Genomic DNA, 13,800 nt, shown 5'->3' on the forward strand with positions numbered 1-13,800 from the left:
TGGCAGCCGCAGCATCTGCTACTGGTGCCTCCAGCCGTGAATGAGAGCTGAGACGTATTGTGTCTCTGAAGGTGATAGTCCGGGAATACACCCAATGCTTCAAGCATGCTGGTTTCGGTACCACCCAGCAGGCATTGCACGCAGATTCAGTGTCACCAGTCACCAGAAGACACAGATTATGCCAGTGCCATCAGAGCACCAACGCCATCACTGACCTATGCATGACCTATGCACTATGTGCAGCTGGAAACGCAGTCCTGGGTAGCCTCAAGCAAGGTTCGCCAAAGTATGCTAATGCAATTTTGATAGTATACTTTCGTTTCGCAGCACATTCCCTGTCTGTGTTGTCTTATTCTGCAACTAAATTCTTATGAGAGCGAATTTTTTCACTTCCCTCACCAACTTTATTACTGCGGGGTACAACTGTATATGTATTTGTGTGTTCCCCAGCTTACTCGTAAGTCCCTTTCACGCTGTGAACTTAAAAGCTGTTTGTGATCACTTGTTTGATTTATTGATTCCTCCTACAATCGAGAGGAATACCAATAAGGAATAAAGAGTTACCTGTTGAAAAGCAGATGAAGGATCGGAGTGAGGCACACCGGGCACGTGGTCCTTGAATGCATGTTTGGGCAGATAATCGGGCATATCATCAAACACATCATCAGGTGGATCATCGGGTGGATCATCTGGTGGCTTCTCAGGCGAACAAGTGCACCAAAGTTGGAACGGAAAAAGAACAAAACAACATAGCTTAAATTGCTGCACGGTAGCATGCAAACAAAGCATGCAAATCGCATTAGTCTCAGGCCTTTGAATGCTACATGGACCACTGTGTCTCACTTTGTGCCAACTACCCACATATAAAAGGGCTGAGACCTGTACTTTTTGTATTTATCCTTTTCACATCTGTACCCCAGGGAGTCTCAAACCAGGTTGTCCAACAATGCAATGCATATACCAGGTTTCTTTTTATGCGGAATACTTAAAAAAAGAAACTGCCACTAGTTCCCTGCCGTTTTTGCCTGTGGCTAGGCAGACATTAGAAAATTTTCAACAATAATTTCTCTAATTATCTAAAATATGCTAATTATCTTTATAATTACTAGTTTTGGGCATATCTAATTGTGAAATTGAACCTGAAGGGTACTAGTGAAGTCATGTCTGCTTAGCAGAATCCCCAAGACTAGTAGCATTTTCAAGACACTTGACCTTAAAATGTGGTTCGAAATACATTGGTGTTTCTGTCAACAATTTTCAAAAGCGCACCTCTAACAGCTCGGGACAACCGTAACAGGAATGCCGAGGCATTTTCTTAGCAGTGATTGGGGACATACACCTTGAAAGTGCGGCTAGTCTTTGTATTTCTGCTAAGCAGACATAACTTCACTACTGCTCTGCTTCCATTTTGCAATTGCATTGGACACATGGTTACTTCAGATCTTTGCTTTACAGTCCCGTAAAATTCGAATTAACAAGGTTTTACTGCAATAGATATGATAAAGTAATTTTGGCTCCCCCTTCAACTGTGTTATAACAAGGTTTTAGTGCAGTACTTCATGCATGAGGGGCCAACAAAAATTTTCTATGGGAGTGCTCATCGGCCAGTTTAGTTCTTTTAAAGCAGAGCTATGCTCTATCTCGCAAGTCATCTGCAGCACTGCTGAAGGTACGAGGCGAACACAGACAATATCCTTGCACAGCGGAATGTAGTTCCGGGCGTAACTGTCTGATTATTGGTGGAATCGGAGCTTTATTTTCGCAAGGCACTTGATGCATTACAGTGATACATGACATGTTAGGACCATTGCGCATGCACGTCGTATACCATGAATTACTGTGGCAGTGAGCAGAAGACGTGGTGCGGATGAACACATCTCGAGGGACATTCGGCGTTCCTATTGGCTAAGGAGTCCTGCACCTTCCACAGTGCTGCAACGACTTGCAGGATGGAGTATAGGTAAATACTATTTGTTCTTGAACACTGAATTGAATAGTAAGGTAGTTGATTCACTGAATGAAACAAACAAGAAGTATATTTGATTTTCAAAATACTTTTCAAATATTAAGCAAACATTTTAATGTGTTGGAGTTTTTGCTTTCTAGCAACATTAGAAGGCCTCTATAGTCTATGTAAGACTGCAAATGGAAGAACATATACAACAATCCATATAAAACACCTTGAATACAAGGAAATCAACAAAGAACATCGTTACCTAACGCAAGAAACTTCAGACTACCTTCAACTGCGTTTTACGTGCCGGCAGTCAGCAGACAGGGTTGCAAAAAAATAAAAATAAATAAATAATAAAAATCTTTATATTGTAGCACTTCACTGCTTCACGATATCTATTTCTGATCACGATAGCCATTTTCATAAGGTCCGTTCGATTCATCTGCACTTTGTGAACTAGTTTAGGTGGTGTTACATTCCGCCATTCATTTCACTAGTGCAAGAGTGACATTTTCTGCACGGTGCCAATAATTTCAAAATGTGTGACGGAGTTCAGGCCTGGGTCCTGAATTGCCGATGCTGTCAGTGCGATGCCGTGGGATTGTGAGTACCGATGCCGTGTAGCAGCGAAGTAGTAGACGATTGTTCCAGCACCATGGCAGCAGATGATGCTCCAAGAAATACACTCGTATTGAAGGTCTTACTTACAGGAATTACACTGTTAATTGGCAACGACGACACCCTTGTCGATGAGAGAAGCCAGCATTTGTACGTAACTCTCAAACTTGTCTAGAGACAGGTGAAACATGCCTGGCACTCCAACTCGAATTCAAAGCACTTGCTTACCACTTCTTCACAATATGAAGTTATCCTATTTCTTTTATGTCTCGCCAGCTTACACAGCCGTATAGCAAAGACTGTCACACTCCTCATTTTTCACTGTTGGGATCCAGGAGCTCTACAGCAGTTTCGAAGAGTGCTAACAAAAAGCCACCGTCCAATATTTTCTTGAGTCACGGCAGCCGTGAAGCTGACAAAAATTGGCATTCGCAACACAATCGCAGTGCATGCTTAGCAATGTCAGCAACAAAAGGTGCAATATGCAAACGCAGAAGCAGAACACCTGTACTAAATTCACACTTTTGCATTCATTTCTGATAGGCACTCGTAGCTCGGTGCGGCTGCACGAGCGTGGAACTGTGCCATGAACTCATGAAAAAAGTGCAGGCAAATCGAACAGACCCTTAAGGAGCCCTCATGAAGTCAACTTAAGGGAGAGCATGAACAAGTCACTAAAGTAAAGAAAATGCACAAAAAGGAAGAAAAAAGAGAGGTCATGGACTAGGCGATGTCCTCTCCTTCTTGTACCATTTTTAGCACTGTTTTTTCATCATGAGGTCGTACAACAAGCTCAAGTGCAAACCTTCGCATGGTAAAGGTTTGGACTTGGTAAAAAAAAAGCTGCATAAAAAATATCAAGCTATACAAGGACCACTTTAAGCAAACAAGAAACAAGAGCCCTTCATTCATCACAGATGACGACTGTTCTTTATCGGATCAAAGATCAGTGAGAATGAATTAATTATGGGGTTTTACGTGCCAAAACCACCATCTGATTATGAGGCACGCCGTAGTGGGGGACTCCGGATTAATTTAGACCACCTGGGGTTCTTTAACGTGCACCTAAATCCAAGCACACGGGTGTTTTCTGCATTTCGCTCCCATCGAAATGCGGCCGCCGTGGCCGGGATTCGATCCCACAACCTCGTGCTTAGCAGCCCAACACCATAACCACTAAGCAACTATGGCGGGTCAAAGATCAGTGAGAAAATGCAGAAAATTGTTTCCAAGATAATTTTGAATAGCTTTTTTTTTGTTGCAGGACTTGGAAATATTTGAGTTTCCAAATAAACCTTAAAGTCTAGACACATACATCCAGGATTAGAAGACACTGTTTATTGGTGCTGGTAATGTTAGTACTGCAGCTAAATCAAACAATCAATTGAACCAATGCACCACTGTTTCTTCTGTAAACATGGCTTTTCTGCATAGTATGGTGGACATGTGATTTTTATTTATAGTTAAATACCATAGATTAAATCAATAAAACTTTTAACCTATTAGGTAAACGGGCAATCGCTCTACAGGGTGCACTTAAGTATGCACTAGCTTAAAATGGAAACTTACTAGATCATTTTGTTTGAAAGCCGGACAGACACATTAGGTAGTCAAAAACAGCCTAGAAGCTATTACAAAAGTAGTATTCAATTCATATTTGACTCAGTGCTATAACAACCGACTCATGTTCAACCAAGATTCTTTACTATTTGCATACCTATATTTTATAATAATACTCTTCACAAGGTGTAAATGTAGACACCTCTAAGAGGGCCCTGAACCACATTTTGTTAAAGCTGGATTTTTCCGGGTCTTGGAAGCTTTTTTTTATTTTCCCACCAAAGCTCGTGTAACAGCCATGGCTTTTAAGTCCTGTGTGACCACGCTGCATGCTTTTTCCCTTTTACTTTGCTTCTGCAGCCATGAAGATGCTGTACTTTCCGGTACAAGAATACTGGTCAATGGTGCTAATCTTTTCAGGTAGGCCGTAAAGTATTGTAATGCATAAGGAACAATAACGCTCATCCACAAGCAAACTGTAGAAGAGAGTGCACAGTCGCTTCAGGGACCCTTATACGTTCTACAGTAGTTGGACTGAATACCTCAATCTTCACCACCACGCCTGAAGGCACAAGCGTTGCGCCTGGAGAGCTTGGCCTTGTGTTTTGGGGATTCGAAGCCGACTGTGGAGGACTCGGACTCGAGTCTGGCGTGTCTGCCATGTTTGGCGAAAGTGGCATTGAGTCGAGGTTTAAGTGCCTCTTGAATCCTGGTACCTCCTGATCCAAGTCAATGTGCTTGAACAAGTACTCTGGACAAAACGAGACAAGACACAGGATAGTTTTTGTTGGACAAGACACATGAGTATGCGAGCACTGTTCCAGCCCACTCATTGTTGCAATACTTCTCATACTTGTCACACTACACAAAAGAGCACCGACATGGAAGCTTGATACATGCTTCGAAACATGCATCTTGTTTCCATGTGAGTGCTCCAGTGTGTGTTAAATGAGTGGCACCGCTTCTGACAATAAAGCCGTGCCAAGATGACCAGTGTCCACTGAAGCACTTCTAAATTTTGACATGACCCACAAACACATGTGCACTGCTCATCCCTGCACTGTGTCTGCATTCCTGTGGCCCTAAACTCACACACTGCCTCATACTCATGATGATACATCCACTAGTAGGGCAGCACATCTTGATCAATTGCTGCCACATGATTAGCATTCAGACAATTAACAGTAGCTATTGTTGCTACTGTTTCATATCGACTACGAAGCCCTGACTTGCACTGAACTAAAGTGTACAGAACTACACTTCAATGTGCAGAAACAGAAAAGTTGTTAAAACTGCGCAAGCAAGGTGACCAAAATAGTGCAAAATCAGTAGGATGGGCTAAACATAAGACACAGCTTGTTTCTTGCTCTGAGGCAGTTGTTTATAGTTTGCCTTCGTCCTGTGGGAAAGTGGCCAGGCAGGAAGGTTCATGAAAACATTAGCTGAGCTCCTGTATTATGTTGAAAAGCATCAGCAAGGCAGCTTAGTTATCCTATCATCGCACACAATGTGGTTGCGTTCCAGGGTTTACAGGCTGGCCAGCTTTCCACGTGGTGCTTGCTGCCAGTTTTACCCAGACCCTAGTAATGTAGTTTGCTGTTTTTTCCAGTTTTCCCTAAATCTGCACATTGTTAGCTGGATCACAAGTGCTCTGTCATGCGTTTCATACATAGCAGACAACTGAATTGCTATAGACTTGTGCATACTGTTGTGTTGTTGACAGGCCATTATTAACCTCATGAATGAATTATTTGCGACCATTTGCGACAACAGCATAAAAATTTTAAAAGTGTACCAAATTTTATACAAAGCCTTTCAATAAGTTTTATTTAAACATTGTTTGTACTCTGTGTAGCACCTCTTTATTTTGTCCTCCTTTTGTTTGGATATGGGTCATGCTATGCCAAACGTACCAACCTTGGCACTCAACCATCCGCAATCTTATCCTAAAAATTTTACGCACCTGCATACAACACGAAAGTCAATACAGTGCAGTCCACATATAACGATACCACATATAACGATATATCGGTTATAACAATGAGTCGAGCTAAGAGTATCAACTTATGCATTAGGGCTATGAGAAAAAAAACCATATATAATGATATGTTATTCACCGCATATCGGATATAAATATTGAAATTTTGCTTCTCGGCGGTGTTTTTCATGCAGAATAATCGTGAAAATTGTGTTCCCACGTTGCCCTTAACCGAGACGGGGCGAAAAGTTTGCCTACGCAAGTTCGTATCTGCCGCCATTACCGCGCAGCGCATCCCGCCCGCACGCCGATTGTGAAAGCCACGGAGAGCATTGCAAGTTGGTGCAGCGTGCACAAGATGGCGCCAGCTGCTTTGCCCCGCGTCACCGATGGTGGCGCTAGGTGAGGGCAGAAGAAAGGCGATAAGCGAAGGCCCTCCTCTGGCGAGGGGCGCCTGCGCTCCCTGCCGCGCTCTCTCTCAACGAGCGCGGAATTGCGCCGCGGAAGCAGCGGGAGGTGCGCCCCTTGAGACGAAACTGATTATGAAAGAGGGGGGAGAAAGCGATAAGCAAGCGGCGCCTGCGCGGCCTACGCTCCCTTTGACGAGATTGACAATGGCCTGTCTTTGACACCGAAGCAGCAGTGACGACGAGATTGACAATGGCCAGTCTTTGACACCGACCCCAAGGTTCAACCAAAGTACAACATCGTCGATCGAGCCGCTCATTGAATTCATGCACGCTAAATTATAGCCGCCAGTGTTCGCGCAGCAGATGGACGCGATGCACATGGCGAAACTTCTGCGAAAGCAAGTGCAGATTTCTATTTCAGCGTGCCAAACGATTGAGACGCTAGGTATAAATAAAATTTTTGTTTTTCACGGCCTACTTTCTACAACGTCGATTTTTTTATCGCAAGTGGCAGTTTCGGTTTCGGGACTGCAAAGGTATATGAGTGAGTGAAACAACTTTATTTAGACCAGCGGATTGAGTCTAGGGCCTAGGCCGCGCCAGGGGCGGTAGAGACCCTGTCTCCCGGCCACCTCTCGAGCTCGCTGGATGGCCCATAGTTGATCTTGCAGATCTGAGCTGATAAGCGCGGCTTTCCACCGCACCCCAAGCTGTTCTGGGGAGACTGCATATTCATCCTGAATATGTGCGCAATCCCATAGAATGTGTTCTAGGGTGGCGTGTTCTGTCCTACATAATTTGCACAAGTCATCTCGGTATAGTTCAGGGTAGATGCGATGTAGGTGCACCGGGTTGGGGTAGGTTCTAGTTTGAAGTCGCCTCCAGTCAACCGCCTGAGATCTGTCTAATTTGGAGCTAGGAGGTGGGAATATGCACGTCGACTTTTGGTAGAAGCGGGTGACGTCGCAGAATCTGAACATTCTGTCCTCCTTCCAGGTCTCCCCTCCTGTTCCTTCGGGGGAAGCTTCTTCGCAAGCGCGGTAAATGAGACCTCGCGCGACGCGGTGGGCTTCCTCGTTGAGGTTGGGAGCGAGGGACTCGCAGGAGGTGTGGGCTGGGAACCAAATGATGTATGTCTTCGAATTCCTCTGATGATATGAACTGTGCTTTCCCGTGGAGTATGTTAGCGGCCTCGGGTGATATTCTTCCTCGTGCATAGTTTCAGATAGCTGACTGCGAGTCGCTGATGACGTATCTACATTTGGGGGAAATTAGGGCCTGAGTGATAGCTACTTCTGCAATTTCACTGTTATTAGAGCGTATCGAGCATGCGCTTATGCACTCGTGGTCGGAGTTTATTACTACTGTGATGTAGGATTCGTGACTCGGGTACTCCGCTGCGTCCACAAACAATGCCTCCTTGTTTCTACCGTATGCCTTGAGTAGAGCTTTAGCTCTGCTTTCCCTCCTCCCCTGATCAAGTTCGGGGTGCATATTTTTAGGCAGAATGGGGACCTGGATCTTGCCTGATTACCTTGGGAAACGACACTTTACATCCTTGTTGATTGTGATAGGTTATCCCTAATTTGCTGATATTCCTGCCCGTGCGCGAACCGGCTAGTCTCTCCAACTGAGCAATCTGTTGAGCCTCTATCAGCTCCTCTAACGTGTTGTGTACACCTAGTTGAAGTAGTCGCTTGGTGCTGGTGCTATCTGGAAGGCCTAGAGCTTGCTTGTACGCCTTTCGTATGAGTGCGTTGATCTTAGCTTTTTCGGCTGAATACCAATTGCGGTATGCCGCCCCGTATATAATGTGACTTATGGCGAAGGAATATGTAAGTCTGACGACGTTAGCTTCTTTCATTCCCTGGTGTTTGTTTGTGACTCTCTTGATTAGCCTTATTGCGTTGGTGACTTTAGTTACTAGCCTCTTGATGTACTTGCAAAGGTATATTCGGAATTTTTTTTGGCAGTCCAGATATAGCAATGATCGGTCATAACGATCGGATTTCTCGTTTTTCTCAATATCGTTATAAGTGGACTGCACTGTACACGAAAATTGCCACGTAACTGGCTGCTCGAGGCACTTTGTGTGTACTTGCGGGCTTTTTTAACTCTCAGAAAAACTTTTATGTAGCACATATTGAGCAACAAAAAGCTGTATCGGGAGTTTTTCATGTTGCTCTACAATTTTCTCATTGACACTTTTTATCTAACTAGTTAATATGTGAAAAGTTGATTTATTAAATAGACTAATTATGTAATTAGGTGGAATGCAAAAAATAATCTGAGTATCTCCAAGCCACAGCAAACGTAATTGGTTCTGTCCAGCTACAGGGCATTTGCATAATTTTAAACCTTGGTGCATGATAGTTGGGATGCCCTACATACTGTAGGGTTTTAAGGCCCTGAAACGTCATTTCACGAAAATATATATGTATATATAATATATATACAGGGTATCTCCTAAAAGTAGCCAATGTTTTAAAAACGACGGAAAGCACTAGGAGGCTCAAACCAACTCAGTGGTGTTAAGGATCACGTGTCCTAGTCTGCGGTATTTTTTTCGTTTTGCAAAGTCAATAAATTGGTATAAACTAATTGCCTCACTTTTTATAATATTGGCTTCACCAAGAAAGTGTCAATACGAGAGTTGTAAATCACATTTAGAAATGGCCGACTGAAGTGTTTGCAACTAAGTACCATTGACGGAGCTTCATGTAATTGCCTTTAGAGAAAGCCCCCGAAATACAAAAACAAGCACGTCATAGCACCATTATTTCAGCGCTCCCCCAGACGACCGATCAAGAAATTAAATCCGCATATCTGCACAACAATTCCAAGACGGGCTTGGCGTTTCCAGGTGGCCGCAAGGTACGTGCCAGCAACTCTCGCTGTTAGGATAGGATTGTGAACGAATAGAACATGACAATTGCATTTTCCTCCTGATTAAAGAGTTCTGCCCTCAACATTTACTCAAGCTCAAACTTCTTTATATATATATATATATATTTTTTTTCTTGCCTTGTGCGTTCGGGCTTCATTCCACAAGTGGAGCGAATGATGTGTTTATGCCCCGTCACCTCGAAGCGCGACACATCTTCATCACCGCCACTCGCTCTGTGTGCTCGATCGCGACAGGACACGCGAGTGAGTCTCGAAAAAAGCATGCTAACAATGTCCTTTACTGGTTGGTCGTCTGGGGGGGCTGAAATAGTGGCGCTATCACGCGCTTGTTTTTGTATTTCACGTGCTTTCTTTAAAGGCAATTACAAGTTCCATCAATGGTACTTAGTTGCAAACACTTCATTCAGCTATTTTTAAATGTGATCTACAACTTTCGAATTGGTACTTTCTTGGTGAAACGAATATTTAAAAAGTTACGCGATTAGTTTATATTAATTACTTGACTTTGCAAAACGCAAAAAATACCGCAGACTAGGACACACGATCCTCAACACCACTGAGTTGGTTTGAGCCTCCTAGCACACTCCGTCGTTTTTAAAACATTGGCTACATTTAGCTGGGACACCCTGTATATATATACAGTGGAATCTCGATGATACGATCACGGCTAATACGAATTTCCGGATGATACAAATTTTTCTGAGGTCCCGGCCCAGCCCCATTACTTTGCAACGTGCTAGATAACGGTTGTTACGAATCGATTTTCGACCCACGTCGGTTGATACGAATAAACGCCGCCCCACCGACGGCCGCGAAAGAGAACAGCGAGCAGTCACGCGCGTTTTCCCTTTTTCTTTTGGTGCGGAGGCGCGGACGCGGCGCCGGACAGCGCGGAAGCCGCGACTGGGCACGAAGAGTTTGAAGCGGCGGCGCTTTTGATGCTTTTGTGCTTTTCCGTTTGTCACTTTGCTCGCTGCAGCGGCCGCTCTTCCCCACGCGCGGCCGCCGCAGCAAGCGAAGGCTCGTGCGGTCTATCGCTTCAACGGAAACTGAGCGGCGTAAGCACGGTGCATACAAAGGTCAGAGCCGTGTGGAGATCGCTTTCAAGATATGGTGCGCGCGACAACACCGACAGCCGGCACAGGCTCAAAGTAGAAGAACGCATTTGTTGGCAGAGTAAAAGCACCCCCTCCCGCGCTACCTTCCCGCTTTGCTCCTTTCGCGTGGGAGGTATCGTCGCCAGTTACCCTTGCGCTCGGTTGCAAGATACGCATTTGGTGACGTAGCACAGCGTCGCCACGTCCCCCTCCCCCTCCCTCCCTTACCCCCACAGCCTCTTGCGCCACGGAAGTCGCGTTTTCTCTCCGCTGTGCGTTCGCTCTCCATGAAGGTGCGCATCCCCCGCGCGCTTTTACTGGCACATATGGCGCGCAGCGACGATTTTATCGCCATTGGACTCATGCTCCACGTCTCATGCTCCTCCTCCGCATCGCCCTCGTTGATCTCCTCTCCCATCGGTGGGCGCACCTCATTGAGAAGCGAGCTCGCTACCGCCCTTGTCGGAGAGATTTTCCTGCGGAAGCCGCATTATAACCGGTATTTCGTCTCACGCGGCTGAACTGTAAGCGGTATGCATATACATGGAGTTCTATGGGAGGGTAAACGGGAGTCGGAAAAGGCCGCATTGTAGCCAGTTCACTATAAACGGTTACGTTATAAGTGATCTATACTGTAAATGCTTTTTACGTGCATGTGCCTGAGTGAGTTCACCTCTGACTCTTTAATTTAGCTAGTTTTAATTGTGTTTCGATGATACGAATTTCAGCTAATACGAATATTTTTCGTGACCCCGTGAGATTCGTATCATTGAGTTCCACTGTATATTGGCGTTCCAGTTACTTTCTTAACAAAACATTGTGTTATCACTATGAAACTCTAATCACTATCACTATGAAATCACTAAAGAAACTGGAACGCCAATGCATTTCTCCGCAAACTTCAGGAATTGATATCTTAAAACTGGTGTTATCCTAAGAATTCGTTCCAAGTGGATATCGCCTTGTGAACTTCACAGCTAGAATTTGTAAACTGCAATATGGGCTAGAAGGTAATTAGTTAAAAACTTAATAAGTGAATTTTTGTTAGATGACTATGCATTTCAATTTTTTGTCCAAGTAATGTCTGCCTCTTCGAGTAGACCAGCTCATGAACTAGAATAGTGCTATCTGCCACAGGCAACCTTTAAAAATTTTTTGAAAGTGTTCGCTGAAACACCCAGTATATAACACAGTGCAATGCATCTGTCAAAACCAACACACAGCAACATAAGATTTCCATAACCTCTAATGTAGTGTTACGCCCGCTGATTAATGTGATGTTCTGCGTACAATGCTATCAAAGCTAAACTAAATAATATTTGCAATGCAACACTTTTTTGTGTCTTCCATTTTCCTTCTACTGCAGAGCAGAGTACCATATATCTTGGTTGACAAAACAAAGCCCTCACAGATACCAGTGTTTTAGCTAAAAAGCAGGAAAAGGCTGTGCAAGGTGTATTTTATCGCTCACATACCTGCACAGACCGGCATTAGCAAGATAAGGTGCGTTGTAAATGCTCTGTCAGGATAAAGTGGTGTCCAGGAGAGGAGGGGGCAGCAACCCACCAAAGAGTTATCTGGTCAGACTGTCCACTAGCAGGAGAGGGGGGGGGGGTCAATCACTGTGCAAAGATTCAGGAACAACCCCCTCCTCTTCCTCAACATCCAACCAACAAAACCACCGAGCAAGATCCAGAATGGCAAGTGAAGAAGACCTCCAGGCCATTTGTCAACCCTCATGTTATTATATTCACACCATCCAATACAGGTGTTTTGGTGAGCTGGCAAGGGCAGCCTCGTTCAGCGCTGCTCATCGATTTACTTTTGTTACCTCCACAATGGTGCTCACAGTTGAGTGATTGTGAGATAGACACGAAGGAACTTGAAAACAGTGGGGCAAACAATGGTGGCTGAGACTGCTGCTCTGCATATGCTGTCAAAAAATGATGGATCAATGAGATATGCTTGAATTAGGAGGCGATGCTCCAATGCCAGTGTCTGCACTGGTTGTGCTTTATTATACATACATGAAACTGTAACTATCACTTTTTCAGTCACTTTTGTGTGAGTAATTTCTGAATCCTTGAAGTTGAGATTCATTATTATATTCTGTAATGCAACATTTTGTATTATATGTACGTTGCCATTTTGTCTGGTTTCTGTGGTTTCTAGGGGAGGTGAGGCCTAGTCAAGCTGCGGTTTTTGCTCTTTCTTCCCACCATCCCCATCACTTACGTATGTAAATGCGTCTTTACTGGTGAAATAATATACTACACGGTCTTTCACAAATTCTCAATTGCCAATTGTTAGTTGACATAAGTGTGTTGTGCTACTAAAACAGGGATGCTTATTTCTGATAAAGCTTGCAGCCTACCGAGACTTTGAGATGAAAACACAACCTCGTAATGCTAAGCTTCAACTGCAAAGCCACCCTTTTTTGTTTGGTTGATGAACTTTACTTCTTGCATATGCATGCACATTAATCCTTTGACTGAAGGTTTTTTTTCCCTGCACTAGTTCAGTGGACATTTTGTGCTACATAGACACCGTTTCTTTATCGTCGCTTTCTTCCGACACAAAATTCATCAACAGTTTACAAATTCCTTCATCTGTCGAAGTGCAGATGGGCCTGTCACCCTGGTTTGCTGTGGCTGTCCCGCTGAGATGGAGCAGCAGAGCACCGAGACATTTGCTCCACCTTAATATTTTTTAGACCTGCATATTTTCACAAATATAAAAAAATGTGGTACCGGGATGCCTACTGCATTTTTACTGCTCTTGTTGAAAAAAAATTGCAAATGTTATTGTGCATTTTTACTTAACAAGATCACAATATATTGCACATATACACATGCAAAAATTGTAGAAAGTTCACGAGTTAACTCGTCATTGACAACAGAGGATGCTTGTTATGATGATGAGTTACCTTGTCATCGGCACTGAGGGGGTTAAAGAACTTTTCTCTCTCTATGTCATGGATGCTGTCACTCTCACTGAATACAGAAGAGGAGCCAACAGCACTAGGCATTCGCAAACGGTCTTCCTCCCAAGGAATTACCAGAGTCCTTTTATAATTTTTACTAGTCACGAAACTTCTCCGTCACACTATGGAGAGCTTCATATGCTGCCAAGAGTGACCTCGTGGCTGCGCCACTGGTTCTGAGGGGGCATTTATTTTGGAGCCGGCAAAGGTCTTACATGCGTAGCATATTCATCGGTTATCAATAGTCAGCTTCACTACAATAAAGCCAAATTCTGCAGAGAAGGATATGCAAA

At 44.1% G+C, this 13,800-nt stretch overlaps 1 protein-coding gene across 12 annotated transcripts in view; it reads right to left on the bottom strand.

Moving 5' to 3' along the window:
• The window catches only part of LOC119437723 (uncharacterized), a 108,717-nt gene that overhangs the window by 50,407 nt on the left and 44,510 nt on the right, over window positions 1–13,800 (bottom strand). For all 12 annotated transcript variants that reach the window (XM_049660808.1, XM_049660806.1, XM_049660807.1 and 9 more), the window contains 2 exons: window positions 4,675–4,883; window positions 565–696 (listed from right to left, as the gene is read on the bottom strand). In XM_049660808.1, the coding sequence (XP_049516765.1) occupies window positions 565–696; window positions 4,675–4,883 (341 nt within the window). The remainder of the gene's footprint in view (window positions 1–564; window positions 697–4,674; window positions 4,884–13,800) is intronic.

The sequence above is a fragment of the Dermacentor silvarum genome, chromosome 1 (assembly GCF_013339745.2).
Source record: "Dermacentor silvarum isolate Dsil-2018 chromosome 1, BIME_Dsil_1.4, whole genome shotgun sequence".
Taxonomy (NCBI): Eukaryota; Metazoa; Arthropoda; class Arachnida; order Ixodida; family Ixodidae; genus Dermacentor; species Dermacentor silvarum.